The 19,043-nt window shown below is 47.4% G+C and overlaps 1 protein-coding gene across 6 annotated transcripts; it reads right to left on the minus strand.

Moving 5' to 3' along the window:
* Nucleotides 1-650: 650 nt before the first annotated feature.
* Nucleotides 651-17,270, minus strand: ZNF544 (zinc finger protein 544). Of its 6 annotated transcripts, none has more exons than XM_045532920.1 (8): nucleotides 17,222-17,270; nucleotides 16,717-16,864; nucleotides 10,239-10,638; nucleotides 9,232-9,425; nucleotides 9,056-9,113; nucleotides 6,252-6,378; nucleotides 5,917-5,997; nucleotides 651-3,270 (listed from the first exon to the last, which is right to left on the minus strand). In XM_045532920.1, the coding sequence occupies exons 4-8, from the start codon at nucleotides 9,306-9,308 to the stop codon at nucleotides 1,286-1,288; spliced, it is 2,328 nt and encodes a 775-aa protein (XP_045388876.1). In that variant the 5' UTR covers nucleotides 9,309-9,425; nucleotides 10,239-10,638; nucleotides 16,717-16,864; nucleotides 17,222-17,270; the 3' UTR covers nucleotides 651-1,285. The 6 variants fall into 6 exon arrangements, with proteins under 6 accessions (XP_045388876.1, XP_045388877.1, XP_045388878.1 ...); XM_045532921.1 differs by having other exon boundaries at nucleotides 16,702-16,864; XM_045532922.1 differs by lacking the exon at nucleotides 17,222-17,270 and adding an exon at nucleotides 16,988-17,215.
* Nucleotides 17,271-19,043: the final 1,773 nt, after the last annotated feature.

The raw sequence follows: 19,043 nt of genomic DNA on the forward strand, positions 1-19,043 counted from the left end.
CGGGTGCGAATGGCTCAACAGCATGCTTTGCTTTGGGGTGACAAATGGCAAGAACCAGCTATTAGGATAAAAGTCCTAAAATGCCAGAATAAGACAGCCCTTGCACTAAAGCAAAGGACACTAGATTCTCTAGTCCCTTGGACTAACTTTTTACCACATAACTCCTTCCCTACTTTATTTTTTGCTTACCCACAGCCAGATAATTACTGCCAAGCAAGAAAAAAATGGGGAAGAGTGTGCATTTCACAGAAGAACCCTGCTTTCCCACCTGGCTGTCAGTCTACAGCTCTGCTGGGGGCCACACCTCCACCGCTGCCCCTCCTCACCTGTTTCTGGCCCCAGCCTTTCCCGTTCTGCATCTCCAGGCTACATCCCGTCAACCTGCTCCCATCTTGCTTAAGTTGCAGTGACGGCCTCCCCCACTCTCCTCACTGCTGTTGATTTACTTCCTTCTTTCAGTGAACATGTTGCTGAGTGGACCTACTTAGCCGACCACACGTGTGCATGTCTTTATGTGATTGTAACATTCTGTGTACACACAACTTTGGGTCCTGTTTTCACTTCACCTGGTGAGTATTTTCTATGTTAACATGCCACCAGTTCTGGTTAGAATCTACCTGAGCAACAAAGTTAAGTTAAAGCACAACGGATTCTCTGAAATACTCAGTCTACTTTTAATTCCAATAATAAAATCACTGTGGAATAGTTCCCAGACCCAGGCCTCCTTCAATTTTTGTTCTTTACTGCTGGTTTACAGCAAAGATGGCTGATTTCATATTTCATCACTAAACTCTAACTTCCTCATGTAGTAGTTTAGAGTTTTCAGGGCTCTGCAGCAAAAATATTTTCCAGCCTACCATCATTTCCAGGAATGTGTTAAATGAGGACAGTGTCTGATCATGGTCCTCATAGGTTGTTGTTTTCACTAAATATATCATCTGGAGAGTACAGCTCCACCCTGTGTTTCCTAACTGCTGCCAACACCTCTGACTGAAAGCTTTTCATCAGTGGTCATATTCATAGCTTCTCATCTAAAGACAACAGTACACACTTTTTGGTGTGTAAATAAATCACACAGGCTGCTTTCAGAAACTGCAGATACCCGGATCTTACCACTAGAAACTCTGATTTAGTAAGCTGGGGATAAGCTTAGTAACATGCAGTTTCAGTACACGTCAGGCAATTCTGACTTACACGCTCATTAGACTCCACTCTGAGAGTCCCACTTTGGTCATCTAATTTCTAATAACAAGGGCTTGGCAGGGAACATTCCCATCTTGATTATTCATAGGGTTTCTTGCCCATGAGCTTTCTCATGTTGAATAAGGGATGTATTGTAACTGAAAGCTTTCCCACATTCATTACATTCATACGGTTTCTCTCCAGTATGAATTCGCTGATGCCTAGTAAGTTGACACCGCTGGCTAAAGGCTTTCTCGCAGTGGTTGCATTCATAGGGTTTCTCTCCTGTGTGTGTTCTCTCATGTTTAGTAAGGGTTGACCGATCATTGAAGGCTTTCCCACAATCAATACATTCATAGGGCTTTTCTCCAGTATGCGTTCTCTGGTGTTCAATGAGTCGCGATCGCTGAGTGAAGGCCTTAACACACATGCTACACTGATAGGGCTTCTCTCCAACGTGCATTCTCTGATGTACAATGAGGGGAGACCTCTGGCTGAAAGCTTTGCCACAATGACTGCATTCATAAGGTTTCTCTCCAGTATGTGTCCGCTGATGCACGACCAGCTGAGATTGCTGACGAAAAGATTTCCCACAATCATTACACTCATACGGTTTCTCCCCAGAATGAATTCTCTGATGGGAAACAAGGTGTGAGCTCCCTGTGAAGGCTTTCCCACACTGATGACACTCAAAGGGTTTCTCTCCAGTATGAGTTCTCTGGTGCTCAATAAGGTGCGAGCTCCCTGTGAAGGCTTTATCACACTGACTGCATTTGTACGGCTTTTCTCCAGTGTGAATTCGCAGATGCCTAATGAGTTGAGTGCTTCGAATGAAGGATTTTCCACACTGGTTACATTCATAAGGCTTCTCTCCACTGTGAGTCCTTTTATGTGCTATGAAGTCAGAGCTTTGGCTGAAAGACTTTCCACAGTGAGGGCACTCATAAGGTTTCTCTCCAGTATGGATTCTCTGATGCACAATGAGGTTAGAGTTCCACCTGAAGGATCTTCCACATTCAAGACATTTATATGGTTTTTCTCCAGTGTGAGTTCGCTGATGCCTAATAAGTTTGGAACTCTGGGTGAAGGATTTCCCACACTGGTTGCATTTGTACGGCTTCTCTCCAGTATGTGTCCTCTCATGTACAACAAGGTCATAGCTCTGGCTGAAAGATTTCCCACACTGAGTACATTCATAGGGCTTTTCTCCTGTGTGTGTTCTCTGGTGTATAAGAAGCTTAGAACAACAGCTGAAAGATTTTCCACACTGATTACACACATATGGCTTCTTCCCAGTCTGAATAATGTTATAGTCATTAAAAGATGAGGCCATGGAGGAATCACAGCTACCCTTACATCTGAAGGGGGCCTCACCAGCGTCACTTCTTTCCATTTGTGCTAGGCACAAACCCTTACAATAGGCTTCCCCACATTTGTCACACTCGTACTGCATTCCTCCAAAATCTACCTGCTTGTGTTCTTTCAGAGACACGCTGTGACAGAAAAGGTTTCCATAGTCCTTACAATCACTGCTATGTTCTGCTGAAAAAATTCTACCATGAAAACAAAGGGAGGTACCAAATTTGAGGGAGTCACTACTGACAACATATTCACACGGAGTTTTATTTCCTGTCTCAACGTTTTCAAGTTTACTCAAGTAGATACTCTGACAGAAGGCTCTGGCACACTGACAATTTTCACAGGGCTTCAGATCTGCCCAGGCTTTCTCATGAGTAATGAAAACTGAATTTTGTTTCAACCCCTTCACCTGTGCATTGAGTTTCTGGAAATGTTCATTTGTAGGTAATGTTGGAGGTAGAAGGCTTAAACGTAGACGATGACCTACCCTAAGTTCATGCTCACGATGTTCCCCTTCAGCAAACAGTCCCTCCAAGGTGGGACTCTGCCTCACAGATTCCTCCTGGGCTTCTTCTAGACAGTCCCTCTGGTCCTGCATGTTTCCTAAAGGCTCTGGCCAGGGGTGCTCACCCTGAATGCAGTGATTCATTTCCATGTGGTGGGATGGTTCTTCCCTAGTGTTACCTTTCTCAGAAGCTGAACTTTTCTTTTCAAGTGTAGCCTTGCAGTCTGAAAGAAATCCAGAAAGCCTGTGTTACCACAGAAGCATTAGAGAGGGAGGGCGGGATGAGGGCAACCGCTGAGAATGGATGGATCAGCAAACACGAAAGCAGTGGTAAAGTGTGAAACACAAGCAAAGCGGAAATCCACAGAAAGAACTCTGTCTGCCAGGTGTAAGGCCATTCACCATAGGAAGAAAATACATATGTCCTAATCCCCTGGTCCCTATGAATGTGACCTTTTTGGAAAAAGGGACCTTGCAGATGTAACTAAGTGTAGGATCCTGAGATGGGGAAATTATCCTGGATTATCCATGTGGGCCCTAAAGCCAACCACAAGAGTCCCTGTGATGAGGGGCAAAGGGATTTTGATATGCACAGAGAAGGTGATGAGAAGTCAAAACACAGGGAGACTTGAAGATTGGAAATGTGGCCCCACAAGGAATGGCACATTCCACAGAAGACGGAAAGTAAGGAACAGATTTCCCATTTGGAGCCTCCAGAGGGAGAAGAGCTCTGCTGACACCTTGATTTCAACCCAGTGATACTAATTTAAGACTTCTGACCTCCAGAACTTTAAAAGGAGAAATCTGCACTGTTTTAAGACACCAGACTAATGGTAATTTGTTACAGCAGCCACAGGAAACTAAGAGAGCACCTTAACTAGTGCTTTGTCCTAGAATCTCAGTCTTATGTTCCAGTTCTGGACCTCATACATCTCAAACATCAAAACTGATGTAATATTCTTTTTATAAAAACAAGAGAATAAAGCAAGATGACATAATATTCTTAATGCACTAATTCTCCCATTTCTTCAGGCTGCTCACAGAAAAAAACTCTGCAACCACTCCAGAACTGATCCCACAGACTCTGCAGAAGAGTGTTTTGGTCCTGAAGCAGCCACATGGGCTGACTGGCTGCAGCTGGCCTTCCCCACCTGACACTTCGGACAGGTCTTTAGACTGTCTGAAGCTTCATTTTCCTGGGCAGTAAGCCAGTAATGAAAACACTCAGCTTTCAAGGTTTACTCTGAGATTAATGAGTTAGTGTTCGAACCTTGCACGGTGTTTGGCACTGTAAGCACACAACACTGTTGACCTCGCCATCCTTGTTATTGTCCTAATGGAGATTCCTCTCTCTGGTGAAGACATCTGGCTTCCAAAAACGAGTGTTAAGAGGCTCTCAGCTCAGGATCCTCGTCTGGGTCATCCACGGTTTCCCCTTCATTTGTCATTCTGACCACTCTGGCCATGCAGCTACCCACGGCTAACACTATTCAAGGCCTGTGCTCAAGTCCCCATGCTTCACGAGCCTCCAAAAAGCAAGGACTGTCCATTTGGCAAACATTAACCACACTCTCCCACCATCCCTTGACTTCTGGGAGGACGATCCCTTCATGTCAAAGACCTTTTTCCCTCTTGGACAAGGTTCTCACCTACACCGAGCACCCCTCACACCCAACACGGTTCTCATCCCCAAATCTCTGTGGTTCCTCTAGGAAGACACCTCAGAATCCCTGGGGGAAGGACATTTTCAAATGAAACAATGACCCAATGAAGGGGTATCTGAGGACGAGAAGCATGGAGGAAGTCTTTGGGTGGCTGAGATGTGCCCAGGTTGTGCCTGGCTATTAAAAACCGGAATAAGGACAGCAGCATCTCCATCAGAGGAGTGAAATGAGGAAGCCAGAGTGTCCACACAGGCCAGCCAAGATGAGAGACACTGACAGCAAACACTTCAGAATGATGTTGCCTGAGGCAGGGTGTGCAAGGCGTGGCACAGGGAGGAGGGAGAAGGCAAGCACCTGTGGGTGCATCTTCAGAGGAAGAAATAAGAGGCAGCAGGCAAGAGAGTGACAAGGTAAGAAAGGGAAGGAAAACTCAAGATAAGTTCAGATAAATTCAATGTCTCCAACCTGGGGAAAATGTGAGAGGGTGGTGTGAAGGATACAAATGATGCACTTTGCTAAGTGGTCTGTTAATTAAAAACAAAACAATTAGCTGGGATGAGGAACATGTTCCAACATTGGCGGAGGGTTCCACAACTCTGGGAATACACTAGAGGCCATGAATTACATCCTCTAAACGGTGACCTACATGGTATGTGAGCTATAGCTTGATAAAGATTTGAGAAAATAAAGCACCGAAGTTAAGATGGCACCCTAGGACACAGGAGGCTCCATGGGATGAGAAGAGGTGGGAAGATGGGCCCAGGAAAGGGTTCTTCTGGGAGGGAGGGGCTGTTGCCACTCCCTGGATGTGCAGGTTCTCCCAGAGAAGGGGTGACGCTCAACCACAGGGCAATGGCTGGGCCTGAAGGGAAGTCCCAGGAGCTGCTGGCCTGGGTGGAGGACAGGATGAGGGGGCCTGAAGACCCCCAAACCAGAAAAACAGACAAGGCAGCTAAGCAGTAACAGCCACAGGGGAGACAAGACTAGGTGCAAACTCATGCTTGAAAAACGTCTGATGATAACAATGTGATTCCCTTCAGGATAGGTGGACCCAGATGGGAATGTGGCTGCCTCAGCTCGGCCACAGGCATCAGGGAACACCCAGGGAAGCTCCCCCAAAGGCTCCGTCCTTAGACCCCTGGCTCCGTGGATAGTTCTTGGCCTGTCATCAGCTGCTGAGCTGCTTCTCACAGAGCCTGCTCTCACCTCGGGGAGGCGGCTGCCCCACCCTGCACAGGTCATCTTGTTCCAGCTGGGAGATCACTTCTGGCTTGGAAAGCAGAAGCCCTGGTTGGGAGAAAGACACAGGCTTGGAAATGAAACAGCATGGTCCTGAGCCCACCCGCAGCCCCCAAGGCCATGCCTAGGAAACTCCCCACTGGCAGGATGACAAGTCACAGACCTGCCCCAGGGCAGAACAAGTGGCAATGCCTGGGACCTGCTTCCAGAGTGTTCCAGCGCACCCAGGAACACCTTCAGAACTGCTACAGCTTTGAGTCCCACAGGCAGAAACCTCCTGCCACGGGCAGAGCCCACCTTACCCAGGGAGACCAGATGGCCATAGGTCTCCAGAGTCACATTGCGGTACAGCATCCTCTGGGCCAGGTCCAACTGTCTCCACTCCTCCTGTGTGAAGGTCACAGCCACATCTTCAAAGCTCACGGATGCCTGAAACACAGACCCAGGCCCACGTGTTCACACGTAGGCTCCTGCTATGGTCTAAATGTTGGTGCCACCCCAAATTCCCATGTTGGAAACTAATATCCAATGTGACGGTGTTATGAGGTGCGAGCTGTAGGAGGCAATTCCTTTGTAAGAGGCTTGAGGGAACCTGCTTGCCCCTCCCACCATATGAAGACACAGAGAAGGCATCATTTATGCAAAAGCAGGCCTCACCAGGCACCAAATGTGCTGGTACCTTAATCATGGACTTCCCAGCCTCCAAAACACGAGCAGGAATTTCTGTTGTTTATAAGTTTCCCAATGTTTCTTGTAACAGCAGCCCAAACGGACATGTTCACAGTGTATACTTTTTACTTTGCCAGTCACACTAGTGATCCTGACTTCTGGACTGGAAATGACAGGAACCCCACTAGGAGATCCCCACCCCCACACTCGCTACAAAATCACAGATTTGCTCTAAATCAGGGATGGGCAAATAGCCCATGGGACAGATCTGGGTTGTGGTGTGTTTTCAGAAGGCTAATGCCATGGACTGAAGTGTGTCCTCCCAAATTCATATGTTGAAGCCATTAACTCCCAACGTGACTATTTGGAGATGGAGCGTTTAAGGAGGTAATTAGGGTTAAATGAGGTCTTGAGGATGAGGCCCTAATCTAATGAGCCTGGTGTCCTTACAAGAGATAAGAAGAAGAGACACCAGAGGGCGCTCTCTTCACCTCCACCCCATCCCACCCCATGCAAGGGCACAGCAAGACAATCACCATCTGCAAGCCAGGAAGAGTGCCCTCACCTGACACTGACCATGCTGGCATCTATCTTGGACTTCCACTCAACAGGACTGTGCAAAAATAAATTTTTGTTGCTTAAGCCACCCATCTGTGGCATTTTGTTACAACACCGTGAGCTAACATAGCTAACCACAGACTTTACATTTTTAAAGGGAGGGGAAAGTGGGAGAGGGATGGGAAGAAGAGGAGGACCTACTACACTGTCAGTCCTATAGAAGTACAGCACATACCATAATGTACAGTATATAACACTTGACAACGATAATAAATGACCATACTGGTTTATGTATTTACTCTATTTTTTGTCATTATTTTACAGTGTATATCTTCTGCATTAAAAAAAAAAAAGTTAACTGTAAAACAGCCTCAGGCAGGCCCTTCAGGAAGTATTCCAGAAGCATTGTTAGCTTAAGAGACAACAACTTCACCCATGTTATCGCTCCTGAAGATTTCCCAGGGGGGGTAAGACATGGAGGCGGAAGACAGTGACACTCATGATCCTGACCCCATGTAGGCCTAAGCTAATGTGTGTGTTTGTGTCTTAGTTTGTAGCAGAATTATTTTAATGTTAAAAAAAAAGATTTTTTAATAGAAAAAAGATTATAGAGTAAGGATATAAAGAAAATATTTTTGTACAGCCGTAAAATGTGTTTGTGTTTTAAGCTAAGTGTTATTACAAAAGAGTCAAAAAGCTTAAAAATTAAAAAGTTTATAAAGTAAAAAAGATACAGTAAACTAAGGTTAATTATTAAAAATGTTTTATATATACTTTATGTAGTTAAATATACTGTTTATAAGGTCTACAGTAATGTGCAGTAACATCCTAGGCTTTTACATTCACTCACCACTCACTGACTCACTCAGAGCAACTTCTATCCCTCAAGCTCCATTCATGATAAGGGTCCTATTCAGGTTCATCTTTTATACTGTATTTTTATCATACCTTTCCTATGTCTGGATACACAAATGCCCACAGTACTCAGTATAGGAACATGCTGTACGGGCTTGTAGCCTAGGAGGTACAGGTGAGGGCAGTACCACCTAGGTTTAAATACATGCTATGATGGTCACCCAATGATAAAATTGCCTAATGATGCATTTTTCAGAACACATCCCCATCATTGAGTGATCAGTGACTGTAGTTACCATCTGGCCCTTTACAGAATAGAATACACTTACTGACCCTACTTGGAAGGCCAGGAGGCAAGGGGCTAACAGCCCTGGCCTTGGGGGACAGGCCTGAGTTGGTGTCTCAGTTTCACAACTTACTGGCTAGACACCTGGACGCATCCTTGAACTTCTCTGGCATGTGCTGCCATGACATGGCTATGAAGCCACCCCCAGCATGGGGGAGTCTCACAAGACATGAGGAGCACCAGCCCCCTGGCACCCAGGCAATGCATGTGCTGTTGTGCTGCCAGTGAGGTCAGGCCCTGTGCTTCACCCCAAGTGCTGCACCATGAACCAACTACGGGAGACCCTTCAGGCGACTATAGTGCTTTAAGGGGCCACTGCCAGTGGTCTTAGTGAGGGCTGAGGGCCCAGTGTGGCTGCCTGGGTACAGAGGTCAGCTCCACCTGCCCTCAGGGGCCTGGTGAGCAACCACCACAAGCAAAATATTTAAAGCAGAGACCTGGCCCAGCCAACCAGGCGCAGACAACTCATGCAGGGTCTGGTCCAAGGAGCTCCTGGCTTGTCCATGCAGGAGACAAGTAAGGTGCTTCACTATAGGGAGGCCAGTGGTGTCACCAGGAAGCACCAGCCAGCATCACAGAGTTTTCACATGTGACAGCCGGGGGAGACAGGTGCTATTCCTGGATCCATTTTATGTCTGAGGACGCTGATGCACTGAGAGCGAAGGTCCCCCTACTCACCTTGGGTGGGACTGGCCAGGAATGTGCTTCCATTTCCTCCTGAGACCTGGAGAGGCTGCTGTAACAAGAGAAGAGGTCCTCAGCAGGCTGGGCTGGGTGGAGGAATAAGCAGGGATTCAGCCTCACCTCAGCACCCACGCCCTGGGACCACCCCCACCTGGGTCAAGGGGAGGTACCAGTTCTGCCTCTCCACTGAGGCCTTGAGGTCCTCCAAGGGAGCCAAGGGGGCCCCAGGTGCAAGAACAGGCATCATGCTTGGTGTGGACCTGGGCTGCTGCAGGTGCAGGGTAAGTGCCCAGGGTGTGCTGCCATCTCAGCTGCAAGCCCAGACACACGGCCACTCCACAGTCAAAGCAGGGGCCCACCTTTCCTGTCATTTCAAGAGACTTAGTAAGGGGAGGTGGAGGCTGGTTGTGTAAACAACTGTACAATTTAAAAGACCACAATGAAACCATAGCTGGTTTCAGAAAAAAACAACGGGGGAGTAGGGACAAGGAGGGTATGATGTGCCCAGGAGCACAGCATGGCACCTCTCCCTGGCTTGGGGGTGTCTTCCAGGCAGGCCCTGCCCTGGTCCAAGCTGGGGGTTCTGGGATGCTGCCCCACTACCAGAGCAGGCCTATCACCAAATGTCCCACACTCCTGTTCATCTGATATTCTGGCTGCAGTCACATCACTGTCCCACTGTGAGTCTGGCAAAACCCCCTCGATTCCTGCACCAAACCCTTCCCTACCTCTGACCCCCACCCTTGCCTGGGTGTACACGTCTCTCTGCAGTCACTGGTCACCCGAGAGGACTGGATGTCCCAGAAGTGCACCTCATGCCAGCACCTCTGCCCGTACCAGCAACACTAGCTCCACCTCCACCAGAGGGTGCCTCTCATCAGTATAGCGCTTTCCAGTTCAGAAAGAACTTTGAACTCTGACCCCCTTGAAAAGTGAAACAACTCCCATTTGGGCACATAAGGAGAGCCCCCGTAGACACCAAACCCCTGTAGACACCAAACACTCTGACTCATTACTTCCTGCAGGTGGACACTTGTTATCCTTCTAGGTTTGAATGTTGGCATTTTTCTTATCCCACATTCTCGAAAAAACCCATTTTCCCGGAAAAATCAAGCATCAAGCCATGTGTTGTGGAAATCTTGCTTTCTCCACGCCTTATTTTTTGGGCAGTTCTCACCTTTTGCTTCAAAGGCTTGGGAAACCTCTTCCACCAGAGTCATCCCCTCTTTGCAGCTGTCCAGGTACTGAGGCTTCGTTCAGGTCCTAAGCTCCCCAAGGGTGATGGGGAACAACTTCTGACCAAGTGTCTAAACTGGGCCAGGGCCTCAAAGCGGCCTGAACACTTGTGGCTGATGGAACCACATTGCCCCAGTGACTATTCATTTCCCAGGCGATCTTTTCTGAGAACTCTATTGCTCTCAAATACTTCTGGGGTCTGAGAACTCCTTTCCTAAGCTTAATTCTGTAGGGACACTCTCCCCTCCAGGCACAAGCTTCATGGCAGATCCCAATCCCTCTTCCGAACAGACACCTAACATTCTTCAGGCAAACTGAGGACTCAAGTCTTCCAAGAATAACTAGAAAAAAAGAGGGGGGGGGTGGAACAGTAAGTCAATGCTGAAACAGAAAAGACTTCACAATGCAGGGATTGTATCCTCCAACCTCAGTGCCAGGGCCAGCACAGATAAGGCACCAATAAACACATTAAGAAACTAAATGGAGAATGATTAGAATTGCTATCAGATAACAAGCTGGGGTGAAGTGGGGAGGATGGAGAGAGGAACATTAACACACCACTAAAAAACGTTTAAGGCATAACATAAACCTGTGACAAAATGTTTAGCTTGCAAGCCTTTTAGAGTTGGTGTGAGTACACATTTACCTAACTCTCAACATCAGACTTACTCAAAATTACCCATACCCCCAAAAGGAAGCTCCCTCCATCTACAATGCTGGAATGGCCACAGGTAAGTCACACACCTATCACATGGAGTGTGCAGTGGAGGGCTGATGCAGCAGGCCCGGATTGTCCAAATGCTGCATATTCCAATGAAAGGTGTGGCCCCTGACCTATAGCTGGGAGATAACCTCTGAGCAAACCCTCAGAAGAAATATCTCCCATGCACCAGAAAAAGAGCCCATGCAGAAGGCCCCCCACCAACATACCACCACCAAACCTGTGTCTACCTGCTCTTCTACACTGCCCTCCTTTGACCACCATAGCTGACCCTCCTTCTGTGCGCTGATCAGGGCTCTGGAGTCTTTTTTATCATGACTGTGGTTGATGAGGAACGGCTTGCATCCTAATCCCTAGAACCTGTGAATGTGAGAATGTTGCCTCACATGGCAAAAGGGACTCCAGAAACATGGCAGAGGATCTTGAGATGGGGAGAATGTCAGGTGGGTCTGATGTCACCACAATGATCCTGACAAAGCGGGAGGTGGATGAGGAACTGGGCCAGAAACCCACATATATCCAGGGTGAGAAGTGCATCCCAAGTGGTCTGTCTACAGGAGCTGAGCAGGGATACTGGAAGTATTCCCTGACACCTGCTGCAGGCATTCCCATGTGAACTAAAATAAAATCTCAAGGCTCACCCCCGACTGGCTGACTAAATGGACCCCCTCTTGGCCAAGGAATATCCTAAAACTAAATTGCCTGCCATGAGGAGGGAGGTCAGATATGCCTCATCATGCTCCCCTCCCTTCTTGGAGACATCCTTTGTAACCCATTAACAAGCCTAAGGGTATGCAAGACAAACCTGCAGGTCCTCCACTTATACAACAAATGCATGTCCAGTGGCTTATCTCTGATAAAGAGCTCCTTATGTTAAAACATTCCAAGCCTTTAGACAAAGCTTCATGTCTTTAACCAATTACTAGTCAAAGAATCTTTAAACCCACCTATAGCCTGTTAAGCCCCCCCACCTTTGAGATGGCCCACCTTTCTGGGCCAAACCAATGTATGCCTCCCATGTATTGATTTATGACGCTTCTTGGGCGTGGCTCTGAGTCATGATCCTCAAATTTGGCTCAGAATAAATCTCTTTAAAATTATTTTACAGAGTTTGGTTTTTTTCCCATTAACACCCATCACACTCTGTCAACAACAAAGAGCTGGGACCCACCTTTCAAGCACCTTGAGCTGCTGCACACATCCAGCCCCCACTGCCTGACCCAGTCACTGTTTCCTGCTGGGGTTACCACAGTAGATTGGAGGGGTCCTGCCTCCTTCTTTCCTTTCTCTCAGGAAGTCACAGGGACCACTACAGAAAAAAGCTTGTATCACATTACCCTTTGGAATGCCAGCTTCCCACTGCCCTTGGGTGAAAGTCTAAATTCTTCCACAAGACCCAGAAGTCCCTTTCCAGATTAAAATCACCCAAAAAGGCTGGTTTAGACACTGGCTGCAGACCTCACATGACATTTAGTCATGAGGAACATGTTTCAGCTCCCTGATTCCACTAGCTCCACCCCCAGACATCCCCAGGTGCTTCACCATCCACAAGCATGCTCCTTATCTTGCTAACTCTGCTCCCAAGCCAATTAGAGGCCATGCAAATGAAGCTCTGGGCTTCTGGTATAAGTTCACACACTGACGTGAACTCTGAACTCTGTTCCAACCACATTTAAGATACAAAATGCAAGCACATAAGAAACACAAGGAGGATAAAAAGCAGCATGAACATCTCCATGGTTGAGGAGCAGGAGGCAAAGCAAAGTGATGGTGGGTGTGGCCCTCCAGCTGTGGCTTGCAGCGGCCCTTTAGGAAGCTGATGGGGGTGAGGGTCTGGCTCCTGTGGCTTGAGAGATGAGCCATTTTCCAAGCTAGGCTGCACCAGAGACATGGCCCCAATAAGAAATCAGAGCCACAGTGCCCCAACCCTGTTTGCTGAAAAACTTGTTGGCAAATGCTGCCAGGGACGAGCAAGCTGCTTGCCCAGTGTTATTAGTGTGCTGTGGCACCTGTAACAAATCTAAAAAAATTTTTACCTTAAGACAACACAAACTTGTTCTTTAATTGTTCTGAAGCCCAGAAGCTTTTCTGCTGAGTGCCTTTTTCATTTATTTCTTTCATCTCTTTATGATTTGTTTTGAGAAATGGGTGAGCTGAGGCTAGAAAAGCTCTAGGAGGGCATTTCTATCTCTTTATTTTCCTGTAAAAGTCAGTAGCAGATAAAAGTGAAGGGGTCTGAACCCCGAAGTCACAACTGAGTAAACAAACACCTGGGAAACTGCCTAACCTTACCAAAAAGAAACAAGAACCCCAAATGCAGGCTGAGCGTGGTGATGAGAGCTGCTGGGAAGGGAAGCTGGTACAAATGGAAAACAGCTTGGCAATGCATAAAACCACCTGAATCATCAAGGCCTCAAGTCTAGAAATCCCATCACCAAAAAGATGGAACAAATGTTAAGGCTAAAGATGTTAATCACGTGATAGTGGAGAAAAAAAAATATGGATGTAGCCTAAACTCTCAATGGCAAGGGTCAAGCAATCTGTGGATTACAGGTGGAAGCCATTGCGCCCAGCCAAAACCTTTAAATTAAGTTTTTCAGTAAATAATATTCATGAGGAATGTTAAAAAGTTTTTAATTTTAACTTTCTTAAAAGTTACAAAAATATCATATTCATTATATAAAAAACAAAAGTGCAAGATAAAAAGGCCGAATACTCTGTCTCATTTCCAAAAAACAATGCTGTGAACTATTGTATATCTTTCCAGAAATGTTACTTGCATCTAAAAGCATGTGTTTCTTTTATATTTTATAAGATAAAACATATGAATCATCTTTTTTTCTTTATTTTGAGACAGGGTCTTGTGTCACCCATGCTGGAGTGCAGTAGTGTCATCATAGCTCACTGTAGCTTCAAACTCCTGGGCTCAAGCAATCCTGCCTCAGCCTTTCTAGTAGCTAGGACTACAGACCTCCACCACTACACCCAGCTATTTTTTTTTTTTCTTTTAATTTTGCAGAGACAGCGTCTTGCTATATCACCCAAGCTGGTTCCGAAACTACCAGCCTCAAGTGAATCTCCTGACTTGGCCTCCCAAAGTGCTGGGATTACAGGCATATGCCATTGTGTCCAGCTAAAATAAAATATGTGTTTCATCTTTATACACACAGACACACATATAGAGTCAACATACACCTATTTGGTAGTCTTTTTCAATTATGTTTGCTGGACTCCATTACACACCTCTATATATTCATCAATTGTTTACTTTATTGTAGCTATCTGATAATCCATTGCACACATGTACCGTAATTTATTTTTATGGACATTTAGGGTTTCCCTGTTTTTTGTTTTTTGGCTATTACAAACAGTGGATAACAAATCTCTTTGCATATATTTTGCACATTTGTGTATTTATTTCCTAAAGAAAAATGCTAAGAGGTAGAACTGCAAGGTCAAAGGAAGGCTGCATTTTAAAATCACAGTAAATATTGCCCAAGTTCCTGCAAAACGTTATTGCCATTTATATTACTATGGCTCTATCCATCAGTGTGTGACAGGTCCATTCCCTTTGCTCTTGGATTTAAACACCAAATATTATCTTAAAAAACAGTTAATTCCTCCCTAAATTTAATCTGTAAATTCAATAAAAAATACCACCAGAATTATTTTTTCTTGTAAGAATTCTCAACCAAATTATTTTTTGAACATGACAAAAGTATATTTAAGCTTCTTTAATGAAAATAAAGACTTGTGAGAGAGAAGAGGAGCAAGTGACAGACAGTGACAAACAGGCAGTTCACAATAAAATAAACTGCACAGCTGATAAATGTGAAAAGCTGCTCTGCATTAAAGACACATGAACTAAAATCCAGTGGGGCCTACGACCCCAGCCTCCTGCCCTGCACTTCCTGCCTGTCAGAATCCATGACCTCTTAGGCTGTACCTCCTATGGGCCAGACACTGCACCCTGTCCTTTGACTGAATTCATGAATTTGATTCTCCTTGCAACCCCACAAAGGTGATTATCAGTATTTTCCCTGTCTTGTGGATGAGGAAACTGAGGCAGAAAAAGCTTGAGAAAACTTAATTAAGGCCTCATGGCTGGGGAGTAGGAAGTTAAAAGCTCATAGCCCGTGGCCCTAAACACACTGCCACTACCTCCATCAGACCCCAGCCCAGCCCACTGTCCCTTCTCTTTCTTGGCATCCTTGGCCCTAGGCCCACCTCTTGGCCTCTCTGACCTGGTTGCTCTGTGCAATCTGCCTCATGTTCCAACTACCCTCTCTGTCTACCACTGTGGGTTTCCGAGTCCTGGGTGGTATGAGACTTCAGGAACACCAATATCCACTCAATCTCCATCCCTTTACAGCTGCCCATGCTCTCACTCCAGTTACCTCCCGCCACTGTCTTCTCTGTGCAGACAAACCTGCCTCTTAATTCACTCCAAGGGATAACCCTAGACTCTGCCAACTTCCTAGAGCACAAACTCCTCCAGGCCTGCATGTCCTAGTATGTCCCCTCAACTTTTGAGGTGAGAATTTTTCCTTCTGGTCAAGATGAATCCACATCCCTGTACCCACCCCGCTCTTCCTCTTCCTCTCAGCTGATCCCCTGACAGAGGGACCAACACTCCCAGTCTCCCCCTCCTTACCCTGCCCATGCATTCTCTACCTTCTCACCCTTTAGCACAGACACACACACACACACACACACACACACACACACACTCACGCACAAACGTACACCACACCCGAGAAGGCTGCCCACCTGGGGAATCTCCCACTGCCTGTGTCTATCTCTGCCCTCTGACCTTGTCCTTCTTTGTCTGGAGGCATCCAGTGGGGAGGGCTGGGAACACTCACTCTGCAGCCTGCTTTCAAGGTCCTGGTTCCACCACCTGCCACTGCAGAACCCTGAATAGGCCTCCTGTTTCCTCACTTACAGAGGCCTCAGTTTCCTCATCTGTAGACATCTGGAATAGCAAGCCCTGCCTCATGAGGAAGCTGAATGGACTGAATAAGTTGCATTTACAGAGCTTAACATTGTGCTGACATGCAGAACGGGCCCAACAAATTTAGCCATAATGATTGTATTTGGACATAAAACTCCCCTTTGTTTCCTCATGATGGACCTGGGAGGAGACTGGTCTGGCAGGATCCCTCCGGCTGCAGGGCTGGAACTTCATGTCCAGTCCAGGCCTCCTAGGCTTCCTGCCACTGCCATCCCCTCCTCCACATCCAGCTATGTCATCCACAGCTCCTCAACTCAACACAAAGACTGACCAGGAATTCCTCATCTCCCTTGCACTGTGACCTCCACACTGGCTCCATGCTGGAAAAGAGTCTTCTTCAGCTCTTTCTCTTCCCTTGGCATCCCTCCTTACATTGAGTTATTTCCACAACCAGATGCTCCTCTATCTTCTTAGGCTCTTTAAAATCCAACCCTGTGCCTTCCTCAATAGCACTGCCTTGTAAGGTCCCATTAAGTCTCACCTGAGCACAAATGGAACCCTGGTCTTTCATTCACAGATCACAACATCCCTGTTCTCTCCACACACACACTATCCTGCTCATCTCTGCAGTCTCTAATTCAGGCACACCAGCAACACTCAACCAGTACAGGCCTCCAATACCCCAGTTCCCCCCCGCTTTGCCTAGACTGGCCTTAATCATTTGTTCACCTGGAAAACACGTACTTTCCCTTCAAACTGAGCTCAAGGTCCACGTCCTGGAGGTGGGATGCCGGGGGTATGCAGTAGGCTTCATTTGCGCGTTGCCGCCGCCAGGCTCTTCGCCACCACCTGGTGCACGGTGCACCTCCCGAGGATGAGCCGGGACGATGAACTGAGGGAGATAAAAGGGGACATGAGAGGCCAGCCCAGTTGCACAGCCCTCGGGTCCTCGTACGCCGGCCTGAAACCCCAACACCAGCTGGGGACTGACAACGTACTGCCGCTAGATCCCTACCTAGGACCGCCTCTGAAAACAGCTTCCACCAGACCAGCCCCGGCCGGTCCTAGGAGCAGCCAGGGGAACCCCGGCCCTATCAGCCCCCGGCCACGCAGCAGGAGACTCCGGCAGACACGGCTCGCTCCCCTGGCGCAGCCCGGGTCACTTCGGGTGTGTGTGGCCCCGTCCTCCTCTCCCTGTGACAACAGCTAACCGCGAAAACTCCTCGCCAGCTTCGGAAACCAGGCTTACCTGCGCGCGCCGGGGAATGGCGGTGCTTCCGGTGGGCGGCGGAAGTGCCTGGCTCGGCGCAACGAACCACAACTCCCAGGAGGCTGCGCGCCGACAGCCGTTGCTCGGGCAGCTGCGGCGATGTCGAAGTGGGCGGGAGCTGGAGGCCGGCTATGATGCAGTGGGGTTTTTCCCTTTGACCGCAGCGGGCTGGAAAGTTGGCTACCTGCGGCTCTTCCCTGCGGCGCGCCTGTTCCGCTTGTCCCCGGGAACAGGCGGCTCTAGTTCTCATGCAGCGGCCGAGGCCGAGAATGTGGAGGTCGCGGCCGGCGTCGAGGTCGTGTCTGGACGGGGCTTGCGAGGCCGTTTCTGGTGGAGACTTGCAGCGCCCGGACCACCGGGGGACGAAACGGAGACGGCCCGAGGAGAACCACCAGAGCTGCCTACTCAGAGCCCGAGGCGCAAGGGCGTCCAACTCCTCCCCTTGCGTTTGCAAAGACTCAGAGGCAGGTAAGGGAATGGGAAAGCTTCGCAGTGACAAAAAGGGAAGGCCAGGTGTGCCCTGGTCGGAGTGTATTAAGGGGGGAAGTTGGAAGCACGCTAACTAGAAGCGACTCATCCTATGTGATTGTTTCGGGAAGCATATTTGGCTTTCTCTGATTGCTCCTAAGTGGGACATAGACAAAAAATAGGGAAGCTGGCAGTTAAGTGACCAAGTTCTGACTGGGGCCTATTGCTGCAGAGGTTGTGGGTCAGAGTTCTATTATTGTATATGGTATGGCCATCGTTGGTATATTCAATCTCACTTGTCGGCTAGGAGTGTGAGACCAACCACCTGCGTCCAGTCCTGGCTGTTCAAGGAGGGAGACCACAAGGAAATTTTGCTACTTCTGCCAGACAAGCGAGAAGCATTCTGGACCTGCTCGAATATATCTGTAACCAGCCTTGCTTGCCTTGACCCTCCTGGGGTTGACCTTATCAGTGGCTTTACCCAACAGCCATCACATTTTTACTTGATTATTTCATACGTGGCTAACATGGCCCTGCAATTTGTAGATTCTTCCAGGAAGTCTACAATCTATTTAACTCCGAAAGGGAGGATCTTAGATTCTAAGCTAATCAGAGTGGTCTCAAGCCTTTTCCTGTGTGATTGAATTAGCAAGGGCATTCTGGCCAAGGAGAAATAAGTCTGCTGGGGGTTTCTGGGAAAGTTTCCTTTAGTCTTAAAGATGGACAAAAGACAGCAATGTGTCCCCTTTTGTTGCCTCTGGACAGTGTTGTCTGCATGTGATATGTGAAACTGTCACAACCACACCGGCACCATGAGGAAGCCAGCCCAGGAGGCAAAGTCAACATGCTGAAAATGGCAGAGCAGAAAGATGGAAAGAACCAGAGTCAGTGATGGAATCTTCCTTGAGCCACTTCATTAATAGTGTTTAAACCCACCTCAGAGACTTTTCATTATGAGATAATGAATGATCTTGTTGTTTTGTTTTTTTTCTTCTACCAGGCTAGCAAACAGCAACCTTGTTTTTATTATAGAAAATTTCAAACATACAAGGATAAAGAGAATAGTGTAATGAAATGCTACGTTTCACGCAGGCATCAATCACTCTCAGCTTCATTGACAGTATTTTATATTTTAATCTATCCACACCCACTCCCAGCCTCCAACACTGGATTATTTTGAAGCAAATCCCAGACACATATTTCCATCCATAAATACCTAAGAATATATTTCTAAAAGATAATGCTTTTTTTTTTCTCCCAGAGTAGGCACATCCAAAGGCACAAAGTGTTGCTTAGTGCTGGGGGATATTGGAGGGAAATTCAAGTGAATGGA

This window comes from Lemur catta, chromosome 19 (genome assembly GCF_020740605.2).
Source record: "Lemur catta isolate mLemCat1 chromosome 19, mLemCat1.pri, whole genome shotgun sequence".
Lineage (NCBI taxonomy): Eukaryota > Metazoa > Chordata > Mammalia > Primates > Lemuridae > Lemur > Lemur catta.

Coding starts and splice junctions, on each gene's coding strand:
- ZNF544 (XM_045532920.1), bottom strand. CDS start 9,308: ATGATGCCTGTTCTTGCACCTGGGGCCCCCTTGGCTCCCTTGGAGGAC. Junction 5,998..6,251: donor TGGCCATCTGGTCTCCCTGG/GTAAGGTGGGCT, acceptor TCTCCCAACCAG/GGCTTCTGCTTTCCAAGCCA. Junction 3,271..5,916: donor GGGGCAGCCGCCTCCCCGAG/GTGAGAGCAGGC, acceptor GATTTCTTTCAG/ACTGCAAGGCTACACTTGAA.